Genomic DNA, 16,860 nt, shown 5'->3' on the forward strand with positions numbered 1-16,860 from the left:
CATTGATAAGTATTGTGAAATTCAGCAACACTAGGAATTACTGACGTTCCCAATGAAAGTCACAATTAGTCCCAGGAACAGAGAAGTAAGCATAGCTACGATTCACAAATATGAAAAGTATTCATTTCGCAGATAATAGATATTATCTTCAGCTCCTCTGTAATATCTTCATAGCTATTACATCAGAGAGGAATTTAATGATATACTTATGATACTTAGAATCTTTAGTAGAATTATCCTAAGAGCCTACTCAGAATTACACAAACACACATCTGTGCACATACATAGATATTCTTAACTTGGCAGGGAAGCTAGATAAAATGTGAAATGGAAGACATAAAAATAAAACCAATTACTATCTTGGCAACAAGGGTTCTTTCATGCTACTTAGCCATCTCTCTGAAAATAAAAGTACGCATTAACAGCAATTCAGACAGTAATATGTTTCCATACTTATATCTCTATGAACCCAATAAATAATCCGGATATACTTGGACATAATGACATCTAAAACTATAGAGAATTAAGAATAAAATTGACAGAGTAATGAGACTCCGTTTTTTAAGAAGTCAGACTTGGGGTGCTTTCAAATTTTAGGTTTTCAACTAAACTTGCTAATATGGCCCCACTTATCTTGTGTATCCTGAAATAACGCATCTTTGAGAGCGACCCTTTGATTTTATTCATTCTTCACTGTAGCACTGGTATGTCTACCACGTCCTTGAAGTTAATGCGAAAAGTTACGAAGAATACTAAAAGAAGAAGTACCTACCCTTGGAGAGATTCCCAGAGAAAACCCACGAGAACTATAGTTCTCCCTTCATCCCCCACTCAATAAGGTAATTGGCTTAAGTCCATGAGGCTTCTCCAAGTGGAAGAGGGGTCTGCTAGAACCACATTAATCACAAGTGCTTCCACCATTAGCCATTAAACTACAGTGGAAAAGTTAAGTCACCGCACGCATGACATGCTGTGGTCCAGGGAGGAGGAGAAGTGGTGTGCCTCCTTTAATTACTCCCATGGAACTGAGCACATGTCTAGCCATGGTCTTTTCTTTTACAGTTTCCCAAATAATGAGCACTCTAATTGCTTCAGCTGGAGCAGCCCTTGCTCATTTTAATACCTGGCTGCCAGTGTTCTTCTCCTTTCTTCCCTCTGTTCTCTCCACACACGTTCTCCCCTTCCTCCCCCTTTTCTGGTCTGAATTTGATGAAGGTCTGGTTTTTACTCCCTGAAAGTTTAAGTGGTTGAGTTAAATCACAACTTTCTTTGGTCAATCACCTAGGGAGCTTTTTAGGAATTGGGGAAACATTTTATTTATGACTCAACTTTCCACCTGTGCTGACATGGCATGGAATTTACAGCTATATGGAAAGCGTTATAACCATCACCTCAGAAATTCCACATTCTCTTGAGCTGCATTATTATGGGGCATTTGTCAGGCTGCCAATTGCTGTGTCAGCCTCTAATTGATTTATATTAGCATCTGTAGGAATGAAGTGGAGTGAGGGTGGGGTGAGCCTGGGACCACTTTAGACTACCCAGTTCCTGAGTTTCCTGTGGACATGAGAGATTTCCAAACAGAACTGAACACAAGGCACCATGGCTGTCTCTTTGCTTTATTGTTGGGCAGCATCTCTAAAATCACTAGTACATACGTTAACAAAGCCAGTATAAACTTTGGTTACTTTGTGAAAAGTTGAGTGAGCTTCCCTCTTTCTGCCATGCTGTTACTTAACTGTAAAGAACACCTGGCCCTAAAAGGTCGGATTCATTTTCCCCTGGGGAGGGGGGTGAATAAAGAAACCAAGAAACACCTTCAAAATGTTTTCCTCTGACAGCCTTCATTTACAAAATAGAGCAGTTAGCTTTAATAGCTCTCTTTTACACTTAGATTCCACTCCTCCTGGATTAGAAACATAAATCTAAATTACTCATTTAGAAACACCTGGTCTGAGGTTAGGTCTGCGTTGAGGAAACCTGAAGAAATCAGCAGAAGGGGATCGTGGTGAGAATGCCCAAGACACCCATTCACTACAACATTGGTTCTGGGATGCATTCATGGTTTATCCAAGAGCTCCCAAACAATGGCGCTCCCAGAGTGTCCTGGCCAACCTGATTTTAGCTGTTGGCATCTTTGATGGACACCCCAGCCCCTGCTATTCCCTAATGTATTGTATCTGGCCCAATTCACACACACAGGGAATGTGCCTGGCCTCTGTTGGTATATGAGTTTGCAACAGAATAATCATGCCCTGAGCACTTTTTATATGTCAAGCATTGTTCCAGTTGCATTGTTCCTGATGTCTAGAAGCTTCTGTAAGAGGTGTAGGACAGGGGACAGGGCATGATAGGAGATAGGCATGGTGTGAGTGTGGAAACAGAACTATATGATGAAAGAAAGGAGTGCCATTGGTTTATTTGGGCCTCTGGCTATGGGGCGACCATAACTGAGAGGACCTCTAGGGAAGGGGTAACTTCTTTCTACTGCCCACAGAGAGCTGGCTAGTCAGTAGAGGTCCTAGTGGCAATGCCAGGCCTGGGGCACAGTGTGCCTGGGACACAGAGCTCCGGGCCACAGCAGACCTGGAATACAGTGTTCCTTGATCTCCATGCCCACCTCTAATCCATCAGCAAATCCTGTTGACTCCAAAGTCAAAATATATAATTATAATCCTCACTACCTTCACAGCTGAAATTGGCATTGAAGCCTGAAAAAAAGAGTTTCCAGAAAGGCAAGAGAAAAATAAAGAGCGAAAAGAGATTGAAAATGTACTACTAATTGCCTAAATATTTATTCATTCATTGAACAATCACAAACTGAGCACTTTTTATATGTGAAGCATTGTTCCAATTGCAGGAAATAAAAGGATAAACAAAATTAATAAAAGTTGCAGGAAATAAAAGGATAAACAATAAATGAGGACGATAATTGCAGGAAATAAAAGGATAAACAATAAATGAGGACGACAGACAATAAGCAAAATGAATGAGCTGAATAAATGGTATGTTACACTGTGAAAAATGCTAAAAAGAAAAATAAAGCAAAAAATGTGCTTAATGGTATCAGGGGTGGGGGCTGCAATTTTATATGGGGTGGCCACAGAAAATTCAATCATTTGAGCTGTGTCCTGAAAAACAGGGAAGGATCCAGCAATGCTGACATCCAGGGGCAGAGCACTTCACGCGGCGTCGAAGTGGAAGCAGGAGCATATGGTTTGAGGGAGGAACTCGGTGGGGGATGAGTAGGAATGTGCTTAATGGTTTCAGGGGTGGGGGCTGCAATTTTATATGGGGTGGCCACAGAAAATTCAATCATTTGAGCTGTGTCCTGAAAAACAGGGAAGGATCCAGCAATGCTGACATCCAGGGGCAGAGCACTTCACGCGGCGTCGAAGTGGAAGCAGGAGCATATGGTTTGAGGGAGGAACTCGGTGGGGGATGAGTAGGAGATGATACAGGAGAGGTCACACTGGGGTCAGATCCTAGGGCCTTAGAGGCCATTGCAAGAACATGGGCCTTTTCTCAGTGGAGCAGGCCTGGGTACTGAGGGGTTTTTATTCAAGGAAAGACTTTCATGTTAACAAGTTCATCGAGTGGCTATGTTGTTAATAGTAAAGAGGGCAAGGTTGGAAGCAAAGAGATTAATTACATGACTATTATAATAATGCAGCCAAGATGTGATGGTCCTCTTTTTAGGCTTCATTGCTAATTCCACTTCATCTTTTGTCCCCTACACTTTTGGCTCTCTTATCTACTCACTCACCATCTCTCTCCATCTCATACCCTCTCAGGACTTAAACGACGCACAAGCTAATGATTCACCTCCCTTGGTCAGGAGCATGGTTTACTCTCCTGTGTGTTATACTCTCCAATAGTTGATTGAAATTTTCACTTGGTTTTTTAATAAGGTCCTCAAATTTTAGAAAATAGAATTTATTATCTTCTCTCACCAAACTTATCATGTTCTATGTCTCAGTTAATGGGTGCTACCATCCATCTAAATCACAAAAGCTAGAACTTTGGTATCTTCGCTTTCTCCTTCACAGTCACTTCCCACTTCATTTAGAGCTTTTTCTGGTGAGGAGGACATTCTGATTTCTTGCTTCCATCTTCACCCACCAAATATCAACATGTCTGCATATGTGGGTGTCTGTGTGTTACATATACTGTACGTGACGTAGCCACATTCAAAAATGGCATGAACAAACCTATGGGCCAGGCTCAAGTAACAAGAGGACAACACAGGCTTCCCTGTGATTTTTTTCACGATGATTCATATAAAATTCTATGGGGAAAAGTTGCAGTAAAAGGAAAGGTTTGGTGTTGAAAGAGGAGTGGATTCTGCCGGATGAGAGAAGAGAAAGAGCACCTCAGGAAAATAGTTTTGTCATTTGTCTAGGAGCTTCTTGGGGGAAGGATCTTTGTTTTAATAGTATAGTACAGCCTAAGCATCTAGGACAGCACCTAGCACAGTAGCCACTCAATCAATGTTTGCTGAACTAAAAATGAGAAAATATGCACAATGACAACCAACAGTATGTTGCTATCAAATTTCAACTCCAAGCTGTACATATGTCAATATAAAGCCATAGAGGTGCATAGGGGCTGGGCAGGGGTACTGTATTATCCTGTTAAAAAGTTGGGAGGGGGTGGGCTGGAGAAGGGGCATGCATGGTTCAAGGGGTGGGCTGGAATCAATGTGTGGAAAGTTTTACTTGTTATAACTGGGGCTTAAAGTTTAGCTCTTGAGGGTTTTTAAACAGGAAGGTGACCAACTTAGATCCATTTTAGAAAAGCAATTCTAGCAACAGTGAAACAAGGAGTTGGGTGAGAGAGATACAAGGGGCAAGAAGACACTGCTGCAAGGGACAGATACTGATCTGAACTTGGCTGTGGTAATGGGATAAGAGGAAAGGCATGAACAGCCTTGAGATAATTCAGATGCAAAATCAGCAGGAATGGTGATAATTGCTAAGTAAACAAAGGGAGTACCAGAACTGGACCAGATAATCAGCTTGTTCTAGGACATGCTGAGTGACGTATATTCAACAGTTCTAGGTAGCTCAGGTAGGATTAGACACCAAATTAGTTCCTGTAACAGGGGCCCTACTAAATTACAGCACTTAACTCATTGTAAGTGTTTATTTACATACCTGTTTCCTATACCACTGATAATAATTAGGACAAAGATAATTTTACTCAATTCACGTCACCTATGCAACATATACAACTTCGTATATAAAAAAGTTTGACAACTGATAGTATGTTGTTACCAAATGTCAACTCTGAGCTGTAGATAGGTCAAAATAAAGCCATATGCAGAAATATCATATAATTACAAAAAAATGACCATAATTTCATGAAGGAATTAGGTATTATGCTCAAATATGATTTAAGAAAAAAAGTTGGACATATTAAAATAAAAGCCAAAATCAACCATGAAACTGAACAAAGATATGTGAAAAAGAGGAAATAAATGTAGAAATCCGAGAATAAAATTGTAATGGTCTTGAGTTGCTCTGCCTTATTCTTTAAAATGTATTTTCAAAAATTCTTTAATTAAAAAAAATGTACATCTAATAAAAATCTACATGTGAATATTGGTTACAATTTCTTTTAAAAATAAGTTTTATTGATTTTAGAGAGAGGAAGGGAGAGGGAGAGATAGGAAAGTCAATGAGAAGCATTGATCTGCTACCTCCTGCAAGAGGCATGTGCCCTGACCAGGAATCGAACCAGTGACCTCTTGGTGCTTGGGACGTCACTTAACCAACTGAGCCACACTGGCTGGGTTGGTTATAATTTGTGTTCATGGATATAAATCGTCCATGAATGATTTATGGGAGGATATGGAATTCAGGATAAAGAATTCAGATCCTTGACTGGAAATAGAGTAAAAATGGGAAATGAACTTAGTATTTTTGCAATAGTAACAATGTATTTGATAAATTGTACACATTTCAACCTATAAATTTTCTACCTCAAGTGAAAGCAAACATCTGTATTAGAAAATACCCCACCACAATCAAACTTCTCAAAAAAAACCCAAAATACAAATGGCCCAAAATATTGGAATAATTCACTAAATGTATGTGGACAGACCTCCTCTCTGTTAAAATACAAACTAAAGTACCTCTGGGCCATTTTAGGTCAAACTTGAAAACTCTCAAGATGTTTCAGTACACTCTTATTATACATTAAAGTGCCTCATGGAAAAGGTAAGTTCTGGCAACTGGATGTTTCTGGAATACTGAAATTATTCAATGTGTGAAGAAACTGTACCCCCTCTTTAAAGACTCTAATAGTTTTTTGGCGGGATATTGTGTTATTCAATGTGTTAATAAAATGCTGTTTTAAAAAAAGTATTTCTAAATTATACTAAGAACAGCTCTGACAAGGAGTTAATGTCCAACGTATGCAAAGAACTCATACAACTCAACAAAAAATCCAGTAAAAAAAAAAAATGGGCAGAAGACCTGAACAGACACCTCTCCCAAGAAGACATACAAATGGCCAACAGATATATGAAAAGATGCTCAAATTCACTATTAGGGAAATGCAATCACACCTGTTAGAATGGCTATTATCAACGAGACAAGTAATAACAAGTGTTGGAGAGGTTGGAGAGAAAAAGGAACCCTCCTCATTCACTGCTGGTGGGAATGTAAACTGGTACAGTCACTATGCAAAATTGTGTGGAGGTTCCTCAAAATATTAAGAATAGAGTTACCGTATGACCCAGCAATCCCTCTTCTGGGTATCTTCCTGAGAAATTTGAAAACATATGCACACCTGTTCATTGCAGTATTATTCATGGTGGCCAAGACATGGAAACAACCAAAGTGTCCTTCAATAGATGATTGGATAATGACAATATAGTACATGTATACCATGGAATACTACAGCCATAAAAGATGAAATACTGCTATTTGTGACAACATGGATGGACCTTGAGACTATCATGCTAAGTGAAAATAAGTCAGTCAGAGAAAGCTAAGAACTATGATTCCACTCATATGTTGGATATAAAACTGAAACTCATAGACACAGACAACAGTATGGTGATTACCGGGTAAAGGGGGCCAAATTCCTGGAGATGGAAGATGATTTGGGTGGTGGGCACACAATGCAATATATACATTATGTATCATAGAAATATACACTTGAAACCTATATGATCCTATTAACCAATGTCACCCCAATAAATTTAATTAAAAATAAAATTTAAAAAAGAATTTATTTAAAAAAATAAATTATCTTATTACACAAGTCCAATTACTGCTGATCCAAGAGTGGGAGGGACAGGGCAGGCATTTTGCAATGACATTTGGTTCTCATTCTCTTAGAAAAATACTAGCATAGCACATCTCCTGCAATATTGATTGTGAATTACTTCCTATCACATTAAATCAAAAGGACTAAAACCCCTCAAGTGTGCACAAAGATCAAAGCACTTTCCAGTCAAGTTTTAAACCATAGTCCCATTGGTTTTATTCTGAAAATAACTGTTGGTTTCTTTCTGTAGGATCACTGTGAAAATAAATTGTAAAAGTTCTACAGATATTTAATCTTTAGAAAAATGTTGTCTACCATAACTAGGGAATATTTCCCCCAATATCTTCAAAAAACAGATAAAATTATACACAATAACTATCTTATCATTAGTGTCAACAGTGAACAAAAAAATACAAGTTGTGTGAAATCTGTTAGGATAGGTTGTACATGAATTGGTCTTGTATCAGAAAGCATAGAATAATTAAACATTTTAAACATTCCTCCTCATAAATAAGGCAATTTGATATTTATTTACATTAGTTTTTTTCTTAAGTCTGTTATTTTAGGATTTCTTAATACCTACTGGACTCATTCTGTTAATTGAATATGAAGTCTCAAAATTATACATCTTTTCCTGCAAATGTCCAAAAGAAGTTAAGCTCCTCCTATTTCTCTAGCAGCTAAGATTATATGCAATCCATAATTTCAGCATATGAGCAGAGTAAAAGGGAAAATTATATTGATGCAGAATGAATCTAAGTTTTGAATTTCAGGCATTAATGACTTGAATGACCCTCTGTGCTTCAGTCTGGAAAAGTTAAATGCTTTAAATAAGTTCATAATTATTGAAGAGGTCCCTAGTGATGCTTGCATCACATCTGGCAATAATGAAGACAAATCAACAGTAAGACTTGAAAATTTGGCAATATGATAAAGGCAAGGCATCTGAGATCACTTCTTCGCACTTTAGTCACTGTGGTCCAAGGGAGAATCAACTTCCTGCCTTGGACTCGGTGTCTAAACTAAAGAAGGAAAATCTTACTGCGATCTGGGTTCCAGGCTCCTGGCTCACAAACAACAAAGTTCTGAACTCACTGAGCAGGAAAACTTTGCCCAACATCTCTTCAGAGGAGAATCTGCTTTCTCTAAGAGCTGTTTTCAATTTACTTCAAAGAACTGACAGTGACATACAGTCTCACTTCCAACTGGTTCAATTTTAAAGCTGAATGTGCTATATTAACTCCTTCCACACCAATTTAATTTTTCTTGGGCAAGAGAAGATTGTTTTAACTACAGATGTGAAGAATTTTCTGGAAAAAGAAATCCAACTTCATCATCTGCATTATTTTTTTTTTTTTTCAGAGAGGTAGGGAGAGGGAGAGATAGAAACATCAGTGATGAGAGAGAATCATTGATTGGGTGGCTGACTCCTGGATGCTCCCTACTGGGGATTGAGCCTGCAACCGGGCATGTGGCCTTGACCAGAATCGAACCTGGGACCTTTTAGTCTACAGGCTGATGCTCTGTCCATTGAGCCAAACCAGTTAGGGCATTATCTGTGTTATTAAACTTAAGTTTGTTTTATTCTATTGCTTCAAGCTATGTCACTTAACTACTGTTTAAAACAAATATTTAAATTATTTTATGTGTCTAACAGATCTGATACTCAGTTTTTAACAAGTAGAGAGCTATGATGATCAAATTACAAAAATATTTTAATTATTAAAGAATGTTGCTGGATAGCTTAGAATAGCTTTTTCTGTAAGAAAATCAGTAAGAACAGCAAAGAATTCTACCAGCATCCTATTATAACCTGGAATAGTGGATGAAAATCCACATCTACTTTAGCTGTTTTAACTACAGAAATGTGCAAAAAACCACCCTCGTTATAATTAAAGGGATGGTGAATGTGAAACTATTTGGAAAAGCACAAGGCATTAGACCACATAAGGCATTATTATAATTAAGGACTCATGGCTCCGGCAGTGACTTAGCAATGATGGTTGTACTATATTACACCAGAGTATAACAAATCTTTTGTTTGAAGAATTAGAAGCAAATTAACATACCTTGAATCTTTGCAGCTCCTTCTCACTTACTATATGCTTTCACATACACTAATCTGATTTGAGTCTATATTACAACCCTGGGAGGTAAGCAAAATGGTTGAATTTGCTCGTATTTTTATGTGCTGCATATAATTTTCATCAATTTGAGACATGATAATATGAAATAATTAAGCCTACACAGTGTTGAAAACAATAAAAATGCTATTATATAGATGACACTTGGGATCAAAATGATACATTTTATTAAATGTAATGTGCAAAGTAAAATGAAGTGACCTCTATTCAAAAAAAGTACAAGACAGGTATTATTTAAATTGCTTTAGTACTTATTTTCAATAAAAAGAAATCCGGCATTATAAAAATACATAAAATAGTCATGGATTTATACCCTTAATTTACACAAGATTTTTTTGTTGTTGCATAAAACAAAGTTATAAAATACTTTAAAAAGAAATTCTTATATGAAAGTTACTCCCAGTATAAAATTTTTATAAATTTTGGTAATTTTGGTCCATCTGTATAAATAAGACATTTTATCCTTTTAAAATTCATAACTCCATTTAAAAACATAGGATTCTCTCTCTTTTAAATAAAAGTCCACTTGAGGTAGTAGTATATTAGAACTCTTTGGTCCCATCCAGTCTATGTGTCCAAGTCATAAGACTGAAAATTTGGAGTCCTGTGGTTTTCTAAGGTCTGTTTATAGGTACATGTGTGATTTTCTTGCTGAAAATCTGTCCTTTCTTTCCCATCTTCTTCTGACTCAGAGTCCAAGTCTGGGGAAGAATGAGCTTTCAAGTGAAAAGCTCTTGGCTGACAATCCGACGTCTGTCCAAAGCTTGAAAAGACATCTAGGTGAGGTCTCCTCAGAGGCTTTCCAAATGTTCCTAAAAGAAACAAAGAAACCCCTTGAGCATGTGGCACCTTTTGCTAACATGAAGTCATCAGAAAGCACTTCAAATGGAGCACCTTGCCCCATGAACATGAATAAACATTTTCGACAAGTCCACATTATGGTACTTGGGGGTATGTGTATCTGTGTTATGGAGACAGAACTTACAGAACTCCTTGTGGTTTAAAGAGATCCCACTTGGGGTGCATGCCCGAGATCCCCAGGCAGGCCCTGTGAAGTGTTAGATGACAGGATACCTACATCCCAGAGATAGATAGATAGATAGATAGATAGATAGATAGATAGATAGATAGAGATATAGATATATATCCACTTAATGTGTCCATTTCTTATCACTTCTATGACTTATAGTAATATTTATCATTGAGCAATGAAGTTCTCCAATGTAAGTTCAAAACCCTGCTTTAGGACTTAAGAGCCCACAGTCTCCATGAAGGGCAAGTTTAGACAGTAACATACAAGTAAACTGTGCCTGAATAAAGCATCTTTTAAAATAATCCTTAGGTCATATTCTTTCCTTTTTAGCAGCACAATTTTATTCAATTGACTCAAATTCTTGCCTGAGTTTCATAAAAGATATTATTTTCATTTTTTCCCCCAAAAGGAATATAAATAATTATACTGTGACAAAATATAAAATGTCTTAATAGCTGGGTAAAATATTTTAAAATTCTATTTCTTAACAAACGAGACAAGCTGTGGTTTCTTTTCCCCTATCTCCACTCAGTGAAAAGATGACCTAAGTTCTTCCATCGCGCTGGTTCCAGGCACCAGACGAAAGAAGTCTGCACACGAATCTTGGTGCCAGCCGGCGTCGACCACCACCACTGGGGGCTTTAAGGCTCTGCTGGTCTCCTCTGCCAAAGGTAGTCTAGCCTGGCTGGTGAGCAGTTAGTTGTTGCCAGGTAGGACGCCGTCTACCCTTCAGCTGCAGGTTTAGTTATAAACCACCAGACATCCAAACCACAATCATGCAGTGCACACAACTCCACCCCAAAGGCTGTTGTAGCCCAAAACCACTTTTTCCACATGGCTGAGAGACTGAGCTCCTAAGTCACTCCTGAAACTCCTGTGTCCTAGAGGGTGCCACACACAGCGCTACCCAGAAAGCTCCTAAGGCTTCGTTATGGACTAAATGCATAATCAAGTAAAATCCCCCATGCCTGACTCTGCTTTTAGAAATATGTAAACTAACAAATAGAATGTCATAACAGAACCATTAAAAATCAAAGACATTTTTCACTCGCTCAGCATCTGAAGTTCTCTCTCATTGCTCTCCCACACGCAACGTGGGCTAGGAGTCCCATGTCAAGGTATCTCACCACTGAATGAACTTACCCATGAACGAATTACTTGAGGTAATTGGTGCTGGCTCTGAACTTGGACTAAAATCTAAAGAGGACTTGTTTGGACACACATTTTTCGGGCCAGGTCCTTCATGTGGAGAGTGAGTAGAGCTGATTAACTTCCTCACGTGGGAGGGCCAGCCTATGTCACTGCCACTCTGTTCGCAGGATTCTTCGGGAGGATGAGGACATGGGTAGCACTCCTTTTTCTTTATGTAACTGGCCTCACAGTGGTCCATTAAAGCAGCTCGAGGGTCCGGGCTGCAACCTTTTTCATGTTGAGACAGAAGGAGAGAGAGTATCAGAAGGAGAGAGAGTTAGCGCTTGTAGAAACCTTGCAGGAAACAGAACTCGGGTAGGAAGACCACATACCTGCGTGATAGGCTTCAAAGGGATCCGGCCCATATACATTCCCCTTCACATACACAGGGCCTGGGGGTCCCAGAAAGGGACACAGGAATGGATCTGTGACAGCTTCTACGTCGGTTTCACTGCTGTTGTCAATATGACATGTCCCTTTAAAACAGATATCTTAGTCACTGAACCCATTGTATCCAAGTACTGTTCAGTACTCTCTCTACTTTGGGCATTTTCCACGTTTACAGACTTTGGATAGGGCATCATATAAAGGAAAAAAATTGCAGAAATTTAGGGTTTTTAAAAAAATGCATCAAAGCCTACGGATTGGGTAAACTCGTGACATCTCACTAACAGGGACTTGATGAACCACTGTACCAGGTGTGCTAACCTGTTTGCTGGCCCCACCTGCTGGCAGGGGAAACTGGTCTGTGTATGAGGACTGCAGCAAAGCGCTGGGACCTGAACCACAGGGTGCCAGCAGCACTGTCCCTCCGCCACAGCCAGTGATCAGGACCACACACTGGCACTTAACCAATGACCTCTCACAGTGACCGAGCAAAGATGGGCTCAGCCAAAACCAACTCCTATCGTGAGGATCTGAGCTAAACAACTCAGAAACGAGATGCCAGTTAGCCGTGGACCCAGCAGGTGAAAGGCAAGAGATGTGGTGAGGGTTTGGAGGTGCCTTGATGAGCCATGTGCCTGGAAGAGGGGAACTGGACAGTCAGAGGGTGGCTCAGAGAACAGCAAATGTGCGGAATGTGACTCGGTAATGATGGTGACCCCTACAGGGCCCCGAGAGCAGATCGACCTCCGGCCCCAGCACCCAGGCGACGGGGCACTGCTACGTTCCGGCTCTGCCCCTTTAGCCTTTCATGCAGACCTCCATGAATGTCCTTTCGGTAAACCCTGCTACATGTGAACGAAAGTGGGCCTCTGCTCTTTGCAACCAAATGAGTGTAACTGGAACATCCACTTTTATCTATCTGCTATTACTGCCTTACCAAGCCCTCTGTCATTGTTAGTTGAAGTTTTGCTCACCACTGACTAAACTGTAAAACTGAAAACAAATACTCTTCTTTCCCAAGTGTGGCATCCCCCACAGAGCAGACACTCAATAAACGCTTGCCGGAAAAGGTGCCAAAATGTTTGAAAATAATGTCAATAGCTTCCACTTGCTGAGCCCTTAAGATGTGCCAAGTAGTTTTCCATTACCGTTTCATTTAATTTTCACAACAACCGAACAGGAAGTACTGTAACTGTCCAAGGAGACACGGAGTGTCAGAAGTGGCTCTTGAACTGAGGCTGTGATCTTACTTATGCTGCCTCCATTTTTTTTTTCTTAAAACCATACAGTTCTTAAAGCAAAGAGTCAGAATTAGATTTCTCTAATAAAGGTGTTTTTAAATCATTTGACTTTCAAGACCGTGCACGAAGCCAGCCAATGCCATTTAATAAGGACAACATTCAGGGCACCAAAGCATATTTACAATGTAAAGAAAATACACTGCATGGAGGAATTAAATTCTACTTAACCTACTTGTCTCCTTTCATTGTCAGAAACAAAGCTTTTTTCGTATGTAAGAAAAAATGTATTCAATTTTAGCTTTACTAGTGACCTTAGGCCATGTCCTCAGATCCGTTTCTGGTGAAAATTAATATTATATGTGAATCTTCCATCAGGTTATTTCAAAACGGCCCTCTCTGAGAGCCCAGAGCAAAGATGTTCACCTCAAACACTTACCATTGCTGTCGTGTTGTGGTAAGAAAAATCCGCCCCCTGAGGAAGTGACGAACTGGTGGTGGCTTCCGCTTTCCGAGGAGACGTACCCATCCTGTCTGTCAGCTAGCGTTCCCTGAGATGACAAATAACTAGGGATATCTGCCGGCAAGTTGGTCTCATCTACAATCAAACAGCAGCACTCTCTTAGCCAAGAAGGATCTCAAGTGCCCCGCGGGCTTCCCCGATGAACAGCATGCACTGCTTTGGTTTCTGTGCATTCAAATCACCGAGTCCCGCAAAACCAGCTGGTTGTGCAGCGCGCAGGCAGGCAAGTCAGGGCTGCTCTGGGAAGCCTGAGCTCATCTCCTACCTTATCGCCCGTGGGATGCCCCTCCCAGACTTCAAAAGCAACAAGTGTTTAAAAAGAAAGGCTTAAGGATTTTCATGGGGTGGTACCTAAGCTCTGGAATCAAGCTTGATTTCTGTGATAGTCCTGACTTACTCCTCATAGGAGTCTGCACATAGGCCTCTCCCTAATAAGTAGTGTCCTTCCTAGACTCCTGCACACACATGACAAAACCAAAACCTACAGCGGAGTATAAACCTCCTAGCTAAGGGGCTGGTCCTGGTTCTCCATCAGCATCTTAGGAAGGAGTTAGGCTACTGAACTCTTATGATGTCCACGGGATCTCACAGCCAACAGGATATTCGGATGAGGTTTTCACAAAAAGTATTAATCTTTAAACACGGGCTATATTTTGGGCCAGGGTGCTATTTTTAGCTAACCATATTTCTGCAGCTTGAAACAAATGAGTCACCCTTCTGACATGGCCTCGGACTCCAAGACACACATTCTGGAAGAGAATTACCCCGGGATCTCACACTCCCCCACACACACACACACACACACACACACACAAACACACACACACATACGACTGCTACACCCCATGCCAAGCTTCTGTTTACACACCTGTGTTGGTAATGCTGCAATCTTCATTCCTCCGCCTTGTGTGGTATATGATGACCACCCACACGAGCGACGTGCCCACCACACAGCAAACCACGGCTATGATCACGATGCCCACAGTGGCCCACCCGTCATCGTCTAAGGATGAGGCAGTCATCTGCGGGGAGTCGCAGGTCGGAGTGGGGATCACACTGAGGCGCACGTGGCCTCTCTCAGTGCCCAGCGTGTTCGACATTTCACAGGTGTATTTCCCAGCATCGCTGACATCTGAGTCCACAATGATCAGCAGCTGATTGCCTGCTGCGAAAAAGTGCCTCTCCGTGACCACCAACGGGCTGTCGTCCTTGGTCCAGTTCAGCCTGGGAGGAGGGCTCCCTCCCGCGATGCACTGCAGGACGGCTGTTTCTCCCTTGGTTACAGTTCGGTCCAACAGGGGCCGCAAAAATGATGGCGTTTCTGAAATGACAAGTTATGTCTTTAATCTTTTCAATGAAATCAGGCTTTGCATAAGACCTAGCACTTGAATTTATTCAAAGTGAAAGGTGAAATTTTATTCTCCCATAAACTAATGCCCAGGTTTCTTTTAAAGCCTAAACATATACAACTCGTGGGATTTCATTTCATTGTCCAGGTGTCATTTTCTCATAACACCAGGTAAGGATAACATTTACTATTTTTTAACCTCAATCTCCCTCCCTCCTGACAAGGTTGAGGAACGGTGGAAGAGGGGCAAAAGCATATTTTTCACAAACAGAAAATGTATAAAAATATTTTCGAGCACAAGAGTGTGTTGATGCATAAAAATAAATCAGAACATTTAATTTTTTAAAGAGAAACTTTCTAGTGCCAGGTGTCCAGGCATATATTAAAATTCTGGAAATGATTTACTTTTATTATGTGGTGTTAAGAGGTTACTTTAACTCCTTTAGAGATATACATATGACTAACATGTTCACGTTTTTAAAAAAGTGTTTGTTTAGGAAAAAGATAAAAAACAAACTCTGATTTCCAGAGTGGTAGGGTAAGCTGAGAAAAGACACTAGGTCCTTCCCAATTTGTTCGTGTATTTATTATGTCAGACATTCTTTGTAGTGTTGAGAACCAGTGGCGACGGCATGATGGGGAGAGCAGGGGTGGGTGAACCCTGCAATACAGGGAAAGCATCTCCGGCTCCTAGAAACAGAGAGTGCGGGTTCGTCTCACTGGCTGTGGCCTGGAAGGTGTGAAGCACTCCTGACTTCAAAGAGTCTGAGGAGCCATTTGTTGTTCCCAGGAAAGGGCAGTGTCCTCGGGCCATCTCTCACCCTCACAGCTCTGACACTGAGGGTCTCTGGGTAAGCTCGTACCTTTATGATTAATTTATATCACAGAATCTGAAAATACCCACTTACCTAGGACAGTCAGAGTCGCATTGGCAGAAATGCTTCCTGCGCTGTTCTGGGCTGTGCAGCTGTACACCCCGATGTCCTCTATCTTCACATCCACGATAAAGAACACGTCATCCTCAGGCATAACATGCATGCGCCTCTCCCTCGCGGCAGGGAAGTCTGTGCCCCCGTCCTTCTGCCAGGCTATCTGCGGGGCCGGGTGCCCCAGGGCGGCGCACTCCAAGCGCGCCATGGCCCCCGCGCGGATGGTAAGGTCCATGGGTGTCTTGGTGAAAGAAGGGAGCACTGAAATCAGAAACACAATGTGGGCGTTAGCACTGTAGCATTTTAGAGGCTCGTTTTCACGCCTTTTGTTTTTGATGCTCACAAATGTCCCTGACAGAGGTAAGGCAGGGTTATTTCTAATTACAAGACAAGGAATCTAAAGTTGAGATGGAATGATTCAGTGACTCCCTCAAGGTTACAGAGGTACAGAAATGATGGGGTCAGGAGAAAACACAGGTCGCCGGGATCTTCAGACTGAAGGTCTTTTGGCTATTTTCCAGTTTCCTCAGTAATTATCTGTGAGATCTTGGGCAAATCAATTTATCTCTTTGTACCCTGACCACTCCATATTTTTTTTCTTTTAAGTCCCTCCTGACTCTAATACTCCATGACTTTAAATGTGTTTTGTCCTACAACTTAAACTCAAAATTGTTCCATGTCAGGTCTCAGCGATCATTTGTGGAATGCATTAATAAATCATATACAAAATCTTTCACAGGGGAAGATACAAACGATTAAATGACAAAGTGGCAAGGATCCCATTGTAAA

At 40.7% G+C, this 16,860-nt stretch overlaps 1 protein-coding gene across 1 annotated transcript in view; it reads right to left on the reverse strand.

The window, feature by feature from the left end:
- Nucleotides 1-9,572: 9,572 nt before the first annotated feature.
- LRIG3 (leucine-rich repeats and immunoglobulin-like domains 3) overlaps nt 9,573-16,860 on the reverse strand; it is a 44,763-nt gene continuing 37,475 nt past the window's right edge. Inside the window, exons 14-19 of the mRNA XM_014550085.1 lie at nt 16,051-16,332; nt 14,663-15,115; nt 13,711-13,869; nt 11,979-12,122; nt 11,599-11,874; nt 9,573-10,234 (exon numbers count right to left, since the gene is read on the reverse strand). Coding sequence (XP_014405571.1) covers nt 9,990-10,234; nt 11,599-11,874; nt 11,979-12,122; nt 13,711-13,869; nt 14,663-15,115; nt 16,051-16,332 — 1,559 coding nt within the window. The 3' untranslated portion in view covers nt 9,573-9,989. The remainder of the gene's footprint in view (nt 10,235-11,598; nt 11,875-11,978; nt 12,123-13,710; nt 13,870-14,662; nt 15,116-16,050; nt 16,333-16,860) is intronic.

Source organism: Myotis brandtii, unplaced genomic scaffold (assembly GCF_000412655.1).
Source record: "Myotis brandtii unplaced genomic scaffold, ASM41265v1 scaffold581, whole genome shotgun sequence".
Taxonomy (NCBI): domain Eukaryota; kingdom Metazoa; phylum Chordata; class Mammalia; order Chiroptera; family Vespertilionidae; genus Myotis; species Myotis brandtii.